The sequence below is a fragment of the Homarus americanus genome, unplaced genomic scaffold, assembly GCF_018991925.1.
Source record: "Homarus americanus isolate GMGI-L3 unplaced genomic scaffold, GMGI_Hamer_2.0 scaffold41366, whole genome shotgun sequence".
NCBI lineage: Eukaryota > Metazoa > Arthropoda > Malacostraca > Decapoda > Nephropidae > Homarus > Homarus americanus.
The window spans coordinates 7563464-7580677 of record NW_024723541.1 but is presented as its reverse complement, the minus strand read 5'-3'; the positions used below and the strand labels follow the sequence as shown (position 1 = coordinate 7580677).

Sequence of the window (17214 nt, the reverse complement as noted above, 5' to 3'; positions counted from 1 at the left end):
AGTCATGTACCCAGAGTTGTGTGAGCTGCACCAAAGAACACTTGAGGACCATTTCCAACTCTGCATCTTGAGTATTGTTGCTGTCCACCTTTTATATGATAGAAAAAGATACAGTACAGTACATTTCTTGAAGTAAAGTTATCTTACATTATCACAGCTACAAAAAATAAGCAAATAAAGGATCTATAGAACAATATCAACAAAATGAGTCTCATACTTTACCTCGTGGCCATGACAGCACATATACAGTAGCTATGTACAAGTATGATGGCTACAGTACATGTTAGATACCAAATAATTTAAGCATGTGGTAAAAAAAAGAGATTAAAAAGTGTTACACAGTATATACTATAATTCATATTAACCTATTATTACTTTCAAACAATGTGCTAAGTCCCATGGCTTCCTAAAGCTGGGTTAGTCAACATTGATTCAATCCTTCCTATAATTATCTTTCTAACCTTCCATTCCCTGTACTAAAATAATGATGCAAATAAGTAATCTTCATCATTATCTATCTAGGTCGTGTGAGGAGGCTGGAATAATACAAGAATAAACATGTTGTCAGTATGGGAGAGGCAAGACAATGTACAGTAGGGTGTGTCATAAGGAGGCGAATTTTTTTTTTTTGAGTTTGAAAAATCGGCCATGGTATTAATGATGTAGTTCTATGTGCAGAATCATGTGATATCTTCAGATTTGAAAAGTTTTCATTTTTTGCTAGGTAAATTTTAACTTGAAATCTTATGAAAGTTCAGTATTCCCACCCTTTTACCAACACCACTAAATAGCTTATTTAAAGTAAAGTAAATGTATCAGGTTAATTTATTAGGATGAAAATGATCCAGAATAAAACAACGAATGATCTTGACACATTTATTAAATTTAATATTCCTTTAGAAAACAAAATCATCAAATACAAAAACCGGTTTTACTACTACGACCCGGTGTTGCTGCACACCATAGAGAACATGTCTTTCTTGCTTCTGTTTCTACTCATCACCTCCCTGCTGACCACCTGAGCTCGGATGTAGCCTTCCCTCCTCTCCTGGCTGTACACGTGACTGCTGGCCTCGCTCACTTGCTGTACACAACGCTCTATTCTCTGGGTGTGCGAGGGCCAGGCAGGGACATGCATGGGGTTGTCCAGGAAAGCTCTGACTTGAACATTGGTGAGGCTGCAGGTAAGAGGGTCTCACTGCCAGCCTGGATGTTATCCAGATCTATGAGATCAGTGAGGGTCTTGGCACCTAGATTGACTTCAGGAGTCTTCCTGACCCTGAAGGAATCGTCACCAACTGATTCGTCATGCCCAGATCCTCTCATAAGTCTCATATCCAAGATCTTTTTGACTGCCACTCTTCTCTCCTCCTCATCCTTACTGCAGAGCATTGTCTGCAGAACTGCCTCGGAATGAGCATACCAGGAAGATCTCCTCACAGTCTGCTCCACAATCTGAACAACCTTCCTTGGCTGACTCCTCAGGAGCTCAAGCTGGAAGAGAACATGCCTCGGACCTTCGGAGAACGATGACTTGACCTTGGTGTTGAACCAATTTGGCAAGTAGACACTCACGATGAATTGGACAATAAGTCTCAGGTTGTGAAGCTGGTTCCCTTTCAGTTTATGATGAGTGACCCAAATTCTGCAGAACCTGAGAGCCGTTGTGAGCCACCTAGAATGTGAGACTGGACCTATCTGCAGGTAAGCAAGTCTATCAGGCATGACCCCAGTTTTGATGGCACTGCAAATCATGTAACCATAGTACTGGTCAGTACTCAGGTCGTCAATGACAGTATGTGCAAGCTCAACGAGTGGAGGGCCAACTGTGATTTTTTCAAAGCTCGGATTTATTTCTAACTCAGTGGCAGAGTCCAGCATCTTGCCAAGAGGACCAGACCATCTGTTGTTTGAAAGAGTCTTGCCATCCAGCTCCTGGATCAGATGTCTGAGTGGCAACTCGTTGGTGTGGTCACAAACAAAACAGACCAGCTTCCTCTCAATCTTCCGCTCTATCCACTGTATGACCCCCACCTTGCCACCCTGTGTTCGTGTTGGTGCTGCCCCCTCCAATGGCCTGCAGGGTCTGGTCTACGTTCCTCTCTCTGAGCCAGTTCACAATGTTATCTGCCACTATCTCAGCTGGTTTCCTGATGTCATCTTTCTCTGGAGTGAAATGCCACAAATACTTCCCTCCTGGTTCACTGCAGCAGGAGTAGTGTTCCTCCTTCACCATGGCAGGGAACAACTAGTCAGAATCTCCAACTTTCATGAACACTTTAGTGTCATCCCTTCTCCCATCAAAGAACAAACAATTGATTCCATTTTCTCTTATCCCCTTATCAAACTCCTCTTCTAGGTTACTGACAAGTTTCTCCTGAGCTCTCCTTACTTTGTTATGATCTATCACCAGGTGAACATCATCAGGTGTTATCAAACCACCGTCAATCCAGGCAGCTGTTGCTATCTCTGCAGTTTCTCTGAGACCAGTGTGGTGTCGCACGCTGGCCAGAGCTATGCTCGGGATATCTTTCCTATTTCGAATGTTATGCCTGGAAGGTTTGGGATCATTATTTTCTGGGTTAGGGACAAAGTCCCCATTCTCCTGGTCAGCACTCGGATCAGCCATGGGGAAGTCATTAAACTCTGAATCAGCTTGACTCCAATCATCGGCCTTTTTTACCTCACCCTGGGCCTTCTCAAGTCTCTTTTCCTCGGCAACTCTTCTCCTCTTCTGTCTCTCTGTGGCAGCCTCCTGTCTCTTGGACTCTGGAATATCTTGGCTAGAAATCATGAGAGCCCCTATACTGCCAGTCTTCTCTCTCTGTGCTTTGACAAATGCCAGTTCGATCACAGGAATCTTCAGCTCACGCTTGCAAATACAGGAGATGTGGGCCTCGGATTTACAGTCACGATCGCATCCAAACTCAGGACAGAGAACAATTGGGCACTTGCAAGTAATTATGTCAAATAACTGGTCCAGTTGCTTGGCAAAGCTGTCCTTAACTGCAAGTTTTCCTCTCCCAAGAGAGATATCTCTTGCCTTTTCCCAACTGGCTAGCAGTCTCTCACTAATCTTCTTCCGACTTGTTATGACTGGAGGCTTGAACTGAGCGTTAGCCAGAGTGTACTGTGCCAAGACAGCTTTGGTCATATCACTGGCAATGTCTTTGTTTGTGTAAGTTCTTTGGTTCTTTTCACTGATTTGCCTGATTAAAACACCGTATCTCAAAGCATCTCTCAATGTAGGCAACTCCAACTTCAGGAGCTCTCTCCCAGACCCAAGATAGTGACTGAGATGGCTGGATTTTTGGTTCCTCGTCCTGACACAAGAAGCCATCGCAAATATTATCAACTTATAAATGCATCAGAATCTGAAACAGAAAAAAATATTGTTAGTTGGGTTGTTAAAGAATGAAGTCAGAAAGCAATGTTCACTATTTAATTGTAATGCACTAATGCAGCTGTACGTTAGATTTTCGATAAATTTCACGCTAAAATTTACCTAGCAAAAGGTTGCAAAATATTGAAACTAAAATTATTTTCTATTTATATACACTAAAATCTACCAAAAAAGTGATGGGCCATTAGTTTTAGCTGATCTTCCCTCCTATGACACACCCTAATGTACAGCTTCATGAGAGGTAAAGTATGTAATTAATGGTCAGTTGATCATAATGAAAACAAAGAGGATTCTACTTTAATTAACTTCCTAGAGATGAGAAAGGCGATACATATAAATTTCTTGGAAGAAGATCAAACAAGTAGCTAATGCAACTTCCCTATATGGCTATACAGTATACAGTAATGCATTTATAAAAAAGTCATAATAGGTAGAAAACTACTGATATCCATGTATACTATCTTTACACCTTCCCCATTTTGTGTGGGATGGACCATGAGGTACAGAGGACTAAAAGAAAATGGAAATCATTGGGGAGAGTGATGCATTACAAATATTGAGTAATATGAAATGGTTAAGACAACAAGTAGAACATTTTATGAACACTACATGTCATGAATACAAACAAATTGTAAATATTCAGAATGAACAACTTAAACGTCAAATCAAATGTCATCAGTGAATAAGACTAGTACTGTAGTCTGAAAGTGAACTTGCATCTTTCACTATTCATAGAAATGAAAAGTATGTATGGTACAGTACTGTACACTGAATTGATATGAAACACTCTGAATCAATGTTGAAGTTAAGGATTCACTTTGTAAGACAATTTGTTTTTATATTAATAATTTTCACCACTTGTCAGCTTAGTAGCCAGCTTTTCTACTTTTACTTTTATCCTCTTCACCACTGATCGGCTCGTTAGCTGCTTGGGCGATCCGGACAGGTCTCTGTTACGCACTGTTGGCAAGTGCTAGACATGTACTGGCTCTCTGTTACGCACTGTTCGCAAGTACTGGGCATGCACCGGCTCCTGAATGCACCTGAGCCTACTCCAGTGTTGGTCAAGTCTGGTCTTGAAAGAATTTACACTCGGTGCCGTCACAAAATTTTCTGCAGATTGTTCCAAGAGTTCACAACTCTCACTCCGTAAAAGTTTCCCCTAACAGTTTTCTGGACTTGCGGCTTCTTCAATCTTGAGCTGTGACCCCTTGTGGGGCGATATTCCGCCAGCTCCAAGCTAGGACACTCAACTGAGCAGTGCCCCTTGAGGTGCTTATACATCTCAGTTAGATCGTCCCTTGCCCGTCTGTAGTATGAGCTAGGCAAGTTCAGGCGCTCCAATCTCTCAGGGTAGTTGAGGTGCCGAAGCACAGGCACCAGTCTGGTGGCCTTCCTTTGAACATTTTCGACCAACTGACAGTCCCTAGTATATCTCGGGGACCAGACGGGGTGACAGCACTCCAGATGGGGAAACACTTCACTCTTGAAGATCGTTACGAGGGACCAACCGTCTGGATATCTGAACAACCTTCATATAAGACCCAATAATTTATTTGCCTGATTTACCTTCTTCTCGCAATGGCCCGAGAACTTCAGCTCATTATCAACGTACACACCTAGGCCCTTCTCACATTCAGTCTCAAATGGTGCAGCTTCTTCACCCCGTTGGGACATATCATATGCCTCCTTACTGTTGGTACGCCCCAGGTGCATCCCCTCTTACACTTCATGACATTGAATCTCAGCAGCCACTTCTTTGACCATTCTTGGAGCTCACAGAGACCCTTCTGCAGCTCTTCACAGTCCACTTGGTTCTTGATTTCTCGAAATAACTTGGGGCAATCCACAAACATTTGTATGGAGGAGTGTACAACGTCAGGCATGTCATTTATGAAACAAACAAAGAACAGCGGGCCCAATACACTGCCCTGTGGTACCCCGCTTGCGACAGATACAGATGATGATTTTGTGCCATTAATCACCACACACTGCTTGAGGTCATGTAGAACGTCTCCTATCCATGCTAGGAAATTTCCCCGAATTTCGTACCCTCCCAGTTTGATTTTCAGCCTTTCGTGGGGATACACTGTCGAAAGCCTTGGCAAAATCTAGGTACAGTGGTCCCTCGGTTAACGAACGCCTCGGTTAACGAAATTTCGGTTAACGAACTGCCTCCCATAAGATTCTCAAATTCGGTTAACGCATTTCTTACGAACCGACCTCAACATGTTTTCGCTTGCACTGGCCGGTCAACCAGTTTTAGTATTAGTCCGCCAATACATTAATCGGTTCTAGGGCTTAAATTCCTTACTATTGTAGTAAATATCAAGAAGTTTATACTATTCAATAATTTTAAAAGTTTAATATTAACTTTTTTAGTCATTTTAACAATTATTGAACATAATTGAAGGTAAAGAAACTAGTTTCTGGCGTGCCATCCAGCCTGTTAACACACCAGACAGGCGTTAGTTTCTCTCTGTTTTCACTGGAGGTAACATCTTGCTTGAGACTCTTCAACTAAACGCTTTTTTTTCTGTGTTTCCAAGCAAATTATTGGTCATTTTGAAATATATTTTCCATATTGACAATATATAATGCAGTGCAGTGTTGATTTAAAGAAAATAATCTTGAAATACACCAAGAGAACTAAAATTTTATGGGTGAAATGGTGCCATGGGGTGACTTCTCTTCCACCCCAATGCCTTCTCTTCTTCCTTCTCCTCCACCTCCCACTTCAAATGCACATCATCATCATCATCCAGGAGCCTTCTACATACACACCTCAAAGTAAGTGAACTTTTCTACCATTTTTGTTGAATTTAGGCAATTTTCGGTGAGCTGGAACCAATTACCCAAAAACCCATTGAAACAATGGTTTCGGTTAACGAATTTTTCGGTTAACGAACAACCTGCTGGAACGGATTGTGTTCGTTAACCGAGGGACCACTGTATACATTGTCGATATTACCACCCGTTCCAGAATATGGGTCCAAATATCCAATACCTTGATCAATTGTGTTAAGCAGGAGCGCCCCAGCATAAAAACATATTGGCAATCCTTTACAAGGTTGTTTCGTAGTAGATGTTCCATCGCAGCATCTCTGATAACACTCTCAAGTACTTTACTTATTATGTTGGTCAGGCTCACCGGTCTATAGTTGTTCTTGGAGTGATGATCGCCCTTCTTAAAGACAGGACTCACATAAGCCATTTTCCATTCACTGGGGACCTTTTGTTCATCCAGGCATTTACAAAACAGGATCTTCAGGGGTTAGGCAAGCTTGTTGTACAACTCTCTTAGCACTCTGGGATGCACCATGTCAGGGCCGGGACTCTCATGGTCCTTAGCTTTGACAGTTTATTTCTTATACCCTCTTCTGTGAACACAATGTGGGTCAGTGCTGTGTCAAACCGTCTGTCCTCCATCGCAGGAAGGTTAATCGCATCCTCTCTTGTGAACACCGAGGAAAAGAAGCTGTTCAATGCCTCAGCTTTATCCTGGTCAGAATCTGCATAACTACCATCTTCAAGCCTCAGGTCTGATACTCCTACTTGCAGTTTTAATTTTGACTTTGCATAGAGATAAAACGCCTTTGGGTTTGACTTGATCTCGCTTGCAACCAGCCTTTGGAACTCCTTTTCAGCCCTTTCTACACTCTGCCTTTGCTTGGTTTCTGGCTCTTGCATACATCCTCTTGTCCTGCTCATTGGTTGACCTAGTCCATGTCTTGAATTTCTGGGTTTTCTTCTTAACTTTGTCAATCTCCGCATGGTTCATGTGTAGGGATCCCCTCGTATTCTTAGAGGCACTGGGTTTGGTCTTGGGTATATATTTATCGATCAAATGGGTCACTTTACTAGTTATGATATTCAGCGTAGTGTCTGCGTTCTTGTGCTTTAGTGAATAAGACCAGTGGATACCCCTCATCTCTTCCCTCATCCCATTGTAATTTCCCCTGTGTTATTTGCATCTTGGCCTGGTTTTGTCTTGAACTAGGTAACAGTTAAATCTGAATGACAACACTATATGGTGACTGGTACCAACTGGGGCAAGATGTTACAGTTTGGCCACCATACCCTCCTCTCCTCGTTTGTTAAGAAGAGGTCCAGTGGCACGGGTGTTTGCTCCCCTATGTAATGTGTCGGGTCTCTAACATGTTGGAACAGAAAATTATCTCTCCGAGTTTCTACAAAAAAGAGTAGCAGTGTTATTTAAATCATTTGGGGTGAACTTGTTTCTCCAGTCGATGTCACCATAGTTAAAGTCCCCCATGATAAGGAGGTGGCTAGAGTTGAGCATCACTGCATTGTGTATTATCTGTCCTTAAGAGTGACTAAGTTTTTCTCTTATAAAATGTCACTGAACTGACCTGGGAGAATATAATTAACATTGCTGAAATTCTTATAAGATAGTGATTAGTTTGAATATATACATGCTATAGTTCGCATTAGACATACAAATTTTAGTTCTAATTAATTTTGTTACAAAGGGCTAAAATTTTTATCTCTTGTGCAAAATATATGACGTTTATATTCAAATTATTCGCTGTCTTGCAAGGATTCTAGCAATGCTAATTATATTCTCCTAACTTTAGTCTGTGATATTATATAAGATAAAAACTTAAAGCCTATAACCATCCAACCCTGGCTGGGAAGATGGGAGGGAGGGAGGGGAAGTGACACTGACATGTTTGACAGTTGTGCCGAAGGTCTAGTGAAGTATTTATTTGTTTATTTATGTCCTTTAGACTGAGTTTTTGTTTTTTGCTTATAAAATGTCACAGAAGTGATCAGGGAGAATATAATTTACATTGATGGAATTCTTATATAATCATGCTATAGTTTGCACTAGACAAATATTTTAGTAATCATTTAGTACATTATTTTGAGTATATGTACAGTACAGCTTTGCCCTTAGGATAGTGTTACGTGCCCAGAGAAACATTAGGCGCAAAGATTTAAATATGATGCACCAGATTGACTAGCGTAAAATAGGAAAGATTCGCTTTAAATTAAAACATTATCCTAATTGTGGGTGTCCCTTTAAATCAATACTGTAATCTTAAATTGAATCGCTTTAAATCGGCGTTCTGCTGTACTATACATGCAAACTGAAGATAAGAGTAAGTATGTTGTAGTTCTTTCTTGCTATTTTAACTAATATTAAGTTGTAGACAAAAAGAATTCAGCAGAGAGGGAGGGAGGGAGGGAGGGAGGGTAGAGGTGTACGAGGAGAATTGGTAATGTCATACTGAGGTGGTGGTGAAATATCTCCTCAAACATTTAACTTTATGCAGCCTTTTTGTGGTTGTTTTGGTGTACAGTGTAGAGTTATTTATAGCAGTGTAAGGTGCGCCTGCCTCAACATTTGTGATATGAAAAGAATATCGCAGACTTTTAACCACCACCTCTAGGGAGTGTTACCAAGTCTCCACCTACCCCTAACCTCCCTCTCTCTCCCTGCCAAATTAATTTGTTCACAACTGTACATGTTAGCTGGAGATATGAGTAAGCATGCTCTAATTCTTTCGTGCCATTTTCTATGCTTGTCTTGCATCATTTCACTTCTAGTATTTTCCACATTTCCTTGACCCATCCCACACAAAAATGAGAGAGGGATGCACAGGCATCTAGCGTTTTACGCACGTTTGATTTAAGCTATTTTGGAATAAAGCGATTGTTTAATTAATACCAAAACCTAATTTACGCGCACCTATTTTTGAAATGTCGCGTTCAAATTTGAAATTTGCCGCATATTCGCCGGGCAGCGGAGTCGCATGTGATGCCTGGTGAGGTGCTTGTATTACTATAAAGTCACAATCATATCAACATAGACGATTTTAATATTATTAATAATAATAACAATTATTATAATACAGGTACTCCTCGACTTACGACCTACCCGACTTATGACCACCCGGACATGCGACTGCCGCAGTTGTATAAAATATTTTTCAAATTACGTATTTTCGAGTCCCGATGTTAGTGATCGCGCTATGTACCGACAAAATTTTCGTTTGTAATTCCCTTTAAAATGGCTGGCAAGCGTAAAGGTGAGAGTTCTCGTGGTGCTGAGAAGAAAGAGAGACACCCATTTTAGATTTTCTATGTATTATTTCGCATTTTCGACTTACGACCCGGTCGTCGGTCCCTAACCCAGTCGTAAGTCGAGGACTGACTATAATGTAATAATAAAGATTATTACTACTAATGATGATGAAGATAATGATGATAATGCAGTACTGTAAAACAACTGTGACGGCGCCCAGCAAGCTTCCCACATACCGCTTCCTTCGTTCGCATCTGCACTACTTTTGCTTTGTGTGTTCATCACGTATCATTTTTAGTGTTAAACGCTGTTGTCTGCATCGAGCATGTTTGGAAAATGTCCATCTGCCTCATCTGGGGAGCCTAAAGCTAAAAAGGCAATAAAAAACAATCACAATGGACGTGGAATTAGATGTGATCAACCGCCTTCAGAGAGGAAAGCGTGTATCGGATGTTGGCCGTGTGCTTTGTGTAAGCGAGAGCACTGTTTGTACCATTCGAGATAATGCCAAGACAGAGATATTGTTCTAATATTTCTTGAAATCTGGCAACAACGCATCTCAGCCATCGACATCTGGTATCTGCAGACCACAGCCTACTGCTACCTTAACCACTGACTCACCCATGCTTTCGCCTCCGCCTCTGTAACCTTCTTCCTTAACCCTCCCCTAAACCATCTTGGGCAAGCAGAAATCGCCAGTCGTCAAAGTAAGTGTTATTTAAGATGCATTTACAATTGTTTTTCCTTTATCAGCTGTTTTTTTATTTATTAATGGGTAAGGTAAAAGAATATTTATTGTGACAGTTATATGATTTTTCTCCTAACCTGTCCCATTTACATGCATTTTTATGAGAAAAATATGTTTAATTTACAAGTTTTTAAATTATGCGGTGATTTTCAAGAACGTTAACCCAGCTTAAAATGAGAGGTGGGTGTACAGTAGATAGTAAAGACACTTCTTTAATAACTGTACAATGTCTGGAAAAATTAATAATTGCTTCTATCTGTATAAAAATTAATTAGAAACATACCTGCTTTAAGACATCAAATGCCTCCTCACTGGACAGGAGTCTCTGATATTCTAGCACTCTTGTATCAAACTGATTTGCTTCACTCAGATTCTTTGACTCCTCACTAACAACATCCTTCACTGTACAATCACTACCACAAACATCACTTTTTCTCGTTATAGTCAAAAGACTGTTCATTAACACAGAGCCAGTTAGTTTACTTTGAGAGGCAATGTTGTTTTCTTCACCGTGATCTTGATTGTCAAACGTGTGTTCAAATTCCCGGTCCACCATACACTGAGATGCATCCAACGGGAGTGAAATTTTCCTATAGGATTTCTCCCCCCTCGAGTCCACCTCCAATAAGACTTCATTCCCTGCCTTTTCTCTTGGTACAGGTAAAGGCTGTAGTGAATCTGGGTGAATCAAATTATCCTGGATCCTGGGCAGAAAGCTGAGGTAGAGGGAATCATCAATGAAAAGGTGACTGAGGGTAAAGTCTCCAAGGTGCAGACCCCGATCATGTGTGTCTCTAGCTGCTTCTAATATCTGGTACAGTACAAACAGTGGCCGAGCTTCAGACCCATTTAATTTGGCAGGGCTGTGGGTTGAAAATTTGTAAAAGTATATTATTACCTGAAGCATGAAAGGCTACAGATATTACAACCAAATGAAAATGAAGAAAACTAATTCTGTGAACACATATACAGTACAGTACTCATATACCAATTACAATGTGTTCTCTAAGGGACAAAAACAATTAAAAAGTTATCTAGACTCTAGCAAGGTTTGTCCAGTAAACTACGGTATACGGTATATAAGAAAAAAAAAATTTACAATTTGTGAATCCCCAACTTTTAATGAGCTGTGAGATTTAGGTGAATAGGAAGATGTGAAAGGTGAGGAATTCCATTACAGAGGAGTGAGAGGAATGATGATCAAATCTCACTTATGGGAGCTTGAACACTAGCTCTTGGGTAAATGGCCTTATCTGTGCTATCCCATGACTCAATATCATTTATTATGTGTTGACACTATATTAACTAAGGATATCTGACCCAAATTCATTCATTGCCTCAACATACTAATGGTTTTAAGTAATGTTTTTGTGTATTTTCTGAAAACTGTAGACCTATGATGTTGTCAATGAAGCATCTTATGTAAAACTGTATAAACTTACACAAGGCAACAACTATTGTCCTCATTCTTTGATATTAAACACAGTGTTGAAAATAAAAATTCTCTATCTCTTCTTACCTAAATGAGACACACTGTTGTACATTATGATGAACATTGCTGAGGATAACAAACATAGACTGGTCTCCTTCAAGGGCACAGATCGCAGGCAGTGTGTTAGAGTGTGGGCCGTGGACACGACTGTTCTGTATACCAGAGTGCACACGAGACTCTCCTCTGCAAAAAGAAATTACAATACAGTACAGTATTGCAAATAGTCTGATGAGGTCCCTGTGATGTCGACTTTTTTCCTATCCTACCATTTGACCAGATATATGACAGGAACCCATTCAGTGCTTTGTGATCAAACAGAGACCATCAGCTTCCTAACAACCCAGTACAAATTATCTTGGGTATAAGTGTCACAGAATAGTTCAAATTAAATAATGAAATCATACACAATTGAGTGCTGGACAAGCAGATGGATGCATGGAAAGATGGCTAAGTGGGGGTAAAATACAAGTTCCAGGTTACCAGTAGTTTCACCAGTAAGAAACTAAAACAAACTACAAATATATCACAACAATAACACAAAAGTATACTAACTGTATTGGTATAATTTTGCAGCCATACAGCCTCCACAGGACCTCCCTTAGAACATTGTTTAAGCTGTCTGTTCCCACCTGGGCTCCTCCCTTCCACTGTACTGCTACACCGTGGTCTGCAGAAAAACACATTGGAAATAAATCTTATTAATACTTTATGTATTATCCCCAGTAAATGTTTATACTGTATATGTATACTTATACTGTACTTGTACATTAGTACAGTGGGGTATGCTATAACAAACGGATTCTACTACGAATATTCCTATAACGAACGGTTTTACTTATAAAATTGAGAATGCTATAACGAACGAAACTCCTACAACGACCAGTATTTTTTTTTTATTACAAGTATTAATGATATTCTTATTTCAGGAGTTTAGATGCATATTTATGCACTTTTTTACAATTTTTACAATTTTATATTATATTTTTCAGTGTTAAGTGGTTGTATTTGGGGGCCTGGAACGGATTAATCTTATAACGAACAAGGTTCTAGAACCAATTAGATTCGTTATAGCATACCCCACTGTTTATGATTTTCTTTCCAAGTAAATTCAAATAAATCATAAAGAACAAAGATAAGGCAAACACTTCAGTTTATAATTCAGTTCAACTTATGATAAAATGAAAAGGGTCAAAACAGGAAATAGTCTGCAAAAATACCTAAGGCATATCATTAAAGGTTTTTCAATTACGATATTTAATTCTTTAACCTAACACAATAGCCTTTCCTTCTTTGGTGCTGGGTGGGAGGAATCATGTAACAAAGACTCTCACTCCTTAACCAAGACCCACTTTCTCTCTCAATTTCTGTCATCTGTTCCTTCTAGGACTCCTATGACATTCCCTTTCTATAACACAACCCCAAAGTTGCCACCTGGTCACCCAATAGCTTACACTTACCCATCAAACAAATTACATCAACATTAGTCAAAGTGTTTTGAGAGATTACTGTAGTATCAATATTAACTTTAGCCTGTGACTCAACTCCAAATTAATGGCTGCTATATCTCCCAAAACTCAACCTAATCCAACCCACCAATATTTAAAGCTACAAGTGATTAACATATTTTTTCAAACGGTAATTATTTTTACTTCATGGTCAACACTGAATCAATTAAAACTCAATAAGCCCGCTTGGTAATAGACAGCTCACTGGAATACACAGACACACAAAGTGATATAAAAATCCACTTGGCAGTGGTTTAACCCTTTAGAGGGCAAAGTATCCCTTAGGTATTTTATTCTGGCTAGTGCCAGACGATTTTATTCAGCTGAGGGGAGCCCCTACCACTAAAGGGTTAACAACAAGTTGTCATAAACTCATTGTCACTCATCTGTACTAAAAGAGTCAGTTATGAGCTGCAGGTAGGACACAGGCAAAGCCCATAATCAGGTCCCTGTGGCCAATTTATATTTTGTTCATAAATTCTTTAGTTTTCATAAATAGTGAAGACAGGAACTCCTGCATAAGACTTTTGAAGACAAGAAGTTACCGTTTGTGATAAATAAGCACAATAATTCCTTTTGGTTGCAAGTTGGCATAGAAAAATAGTGATCAACTACCATACTCAGCTTATCAGTACTGTACTAAGTTACCAAGAAAACTGGATTTCTCTTCATATACAGCTGATAGTGTATCATGGTTGAATTTTAGTGAATACATGGTGTTCAAAATGTTACAGTGCAATGAAGCTTTTATTTACATTATCATTTAATTACTATACCGTATATAACTTAGAACTTATATCAAATGTTCAAAGTGATTGCCACGAGCATCATGACATTCCTGTAAGTGGTGTAACATGTTCAATACTCATTCCAGCTCTTCCTCTGTGGCAAATGGAACATATGAAAAACTTTTCTCATTCCACTTCAAGTTTTTGATCTCCTTGTAAAGTATAATGAAAGGGAGACAGTTTATAGGACTAACAGTGAGCATAATTACTGATTCTACTTTGGTTACAAACCTGAGTATTTCTTGTAGGCATCTTTCCATAAGTTCTTGTTATTGGAAGTTGCAACATAATGAAGCAACTGTGAGTAGGAAACATCTGCCATCAACCCAGGTGAATGTCCTGAGTTTCTGGCCAGTGGATACACCCGAATTTCATTTTTCGGAATAACCTGAAAAACAGGTTTATCGGATAAAAGTTATGTAAGCAGCTACCCAAATGATTAAGAATTTTGTACCATTAAAACCAAAACAACCGAGTCTATACACAGGACAACATACCTGCTCGACTAACATTTCTTCAGTGAACACAAAGAAGCAAGCAAAATCCAATAAATATATAGTATTATAATACTGTACAATTAAGACCATTAATGTGTGACTCAAAGGGTACAGAAATCTCAAATGAGGTAGAAATAACATGGGAGAGAAAGGGATGTAAAAGAATGTGGGGTATGCTATAACGAACGGACCCTACTACGAATATTCCTATAATGAACGGTTTTACCTATAAAAATGAGAATGCTATAACGAACGCAACTCCTACAATGAACGCGGATGAATACGGGACTATTTCACCTGGCGCATGAATATTGTTGTACCGCGACCCACAACAAGAGCGCCAGGCGCCATCTTTGTCTCATTGTGTAGCCAGTGCACCACTGTTATTGTTGAAATTTTGTCTTTTGATGTGGAAATAGAGTTATTTGTATAAATGTTTTGTTATACAAGTGTACAATTGTAACAATGAATCGTCCAAAGCGAGAGAGAAAGCTCATAACTCTTGAAACTAAGAAAGAAATCATAAAGAAACATGAGGATGGAACAAGCATTGCGAAACTTAGTGATGAGTATGGGATGGCTAAATCGACTTTATGTACGAATTTAAAGAATAAAGGGGAGTTGAAAACTGTGAAAGTGGCTAAGGGAATCTCTAGACTTAGCAAAGCAAGGTGTAATGTGATTGAGGAGACGGAATATTTACTCTTAGTGTGGATAAAGGAGAAAGAAATGGCAGATGATAGCATTAGTGAAGCTATAATTTGTGAGAAGGCCAGACAATTGTTTGAGGACCTTAAAGCCAAGACTCCCAGTGCAAGTGATAGTGATGTGCCAGTGTTTAGGGGTACCAAGGGGTGGTTTACTGGTTTCAGAAGGAGAAATAAATTACATAGTGTTTTGAGACATGGTGATACTGCTAGTGCAGATAAGGAAGCAGCTAAGGAACACCATGACTTTTTTTTAATGTGATTAAAGAGGGAGGCTTTGTTTCTCAGCAGGTATTCAACTGTGATGAAACTGGACTTTTTTGGAAAAAATGCCTCGCCGTACATACATTACCAAGGAGGAAACTTCTGTCCCTGGCCATAAGCCAATGAAAGACAGGCTTACCCTCCTTCTTTGTGCTAATGCTTCTGGTGACTGCAAAATAAAGCCACTCCTTGTGTACCATGCAGAAAACCCCAGAGCTTTCAAAAACATTAGGAAGACCCACCTTGGTGTTATGTGGAGGTTAAACCCAAAGGCTTGGGTGACCAGGAATTTATTCTCTGAGTGGGTGATTGAGGTGTTTGGACCCAGTGTTCAGGAATACCTCAGGGAGAATAATCTTCCACTGAAAGCTTTGTTGGTGATGGACAATGCACCAGCCCACCCTCCTAATTTGATGGTTGAATTGCCAGAGGAGTTCAACTTCATCACTGTGCACTTCTTGCCACCCAACACAACACCTCTCATCCAGCCCATGGATCAACAAGTAATTTCTAACTTTAAGAAGCTGTACACAAAGGCACTGTTTAGAAAATGTTTTGCGTCCACTTCTTCCAGTGATGTTAGTTTGAAGGAATTCTAGAAGAGTCACTTCAATATAGCAGATGCTGTTTTTTTAATTACCTCAGCCTGGAAAGAGGTTACTGTGAGGTGTCTTTGTGCTGCTTGGAAGCCATTGTAGCCTGAATGTGTGCTTCAAAGAGACTTTGAAGGCTTCGAAGAGTTAGAAGAGGAGGTTGTTCTTCATGAAATTGTGTCTCTGGGCAATTCCATGGGCCTGGAAGTGGATGATGATGATGATGTTGAGGAGTTGGTGGAAGAGCACAGTAAGGAACTGTCCACTGAGGAGCTGCTTGAGCTTCACAAAGAACAAAACGAGACACTGAAGCGGAGCTTAACTTCTGAGGAGTCAGGGGAGGAGGAGGACAAAGAGGAAAGCCGCATCATTCCAGCCAAAGATCTCAAGGATGCGTTCTTTTGCTGGAGCAAACTGTCCAAACTTGCTGAGGATTTTCATCCTGATGTTGGTTCTGTGCAAAAGGCCATCAGTGTGTTTAATGACAATGTTATGAACTACTTTTGGAAGGTCCAGAAATCAAGGTTGAAGCAGCCAACCCTGGATTCCTTCTTTAAAAAGGTAACAAAAGAATCTACAGACAAAGTGCCTGTGAGACAGTCACCAATGAGGGCTAGGAAGGATGACTCCTCTCCTTCCACCTCTTCTCCATAATTCTCTCCTCCCCCCTCCCCCTCTGCCTCCTGTCCTGCATGCTGAACAACACTAAGGTAAGATAAAGTACCGTATTTTTTACATTTTCCACAGAATTTTTTCAGTGCTAAGTGGTTGTATTTGGGGGCCTGGAACGGATTAATCCTATAACGAACGAATGCTATAACGAACGAGGTTCTAGAACCAATTAGATTCGTTATAGCATACCCCACTGTAAGACATAGCAGGTAAGAGCTGAGGCATCAAGAAGACACACTTTCTCAACTTACAATACATGATAAACGAAAGAAATATATTACCTGAATTAGTACTCTCTGCCACAGGTCCCCTATTCTCTCTCCAAGCTGCAGGGAAGACTGAACCTCTGCTGCACTGAGGGTGTCATGTAGTGGAGGGGGCGAGAATGTTCCATCTCTGACTACAGCCCTGGTGACAGAGTGAAAAACAATATTATGAGCACTGATGCAGGGTCTACATATTCCTTTAAAATACCTCATGATCCGCTATACAG

General features: G+C 40.1%; 1 protein-coding gene across 2 annotated transcripts in view; it reads right to left on the bottom strand.

Annotated features, from left to right (window-relative positions):
* The window catches only part of LOC121863619 (WD repeat-containing protein 81-like), a 63137-nt gene that overhangs the window by 36882 nt on the left and 9041 nt on the right, over nucleotides 1-17214 (bottom strand). For both annotated transcript variants that reach the window (XM_042362362.1, XM_042362361.1), the window contains 6 exons: nucleotides 17003-17129; nucleotides 14220-14376; nucleotides 12248-12362; nucleotides 11723-11878; nucleotides 10487-11066; nucleotides 11-88 (listed from right to left, as the gene is read on the bottom strand). In XM_042362362.1, coding sequence (XP_042218296.1) covers nucleotides 11-88; nucleotides 10487-11066; nucleotides 11723-11878; nucleotides 12248-12362; nucleotides 14220-14376; nucleotides 17003-17129 — 1213 coding nt within the window. The remainder of the gene's footprint in view (nucleotides 1-10; nucleotides 89-10486; nucleotides 11067-11722; nucleotides 11879-12247; nucleotides 12363-14219; nucleotides 14377-17002; nucleotides 17130-17214) is intronic.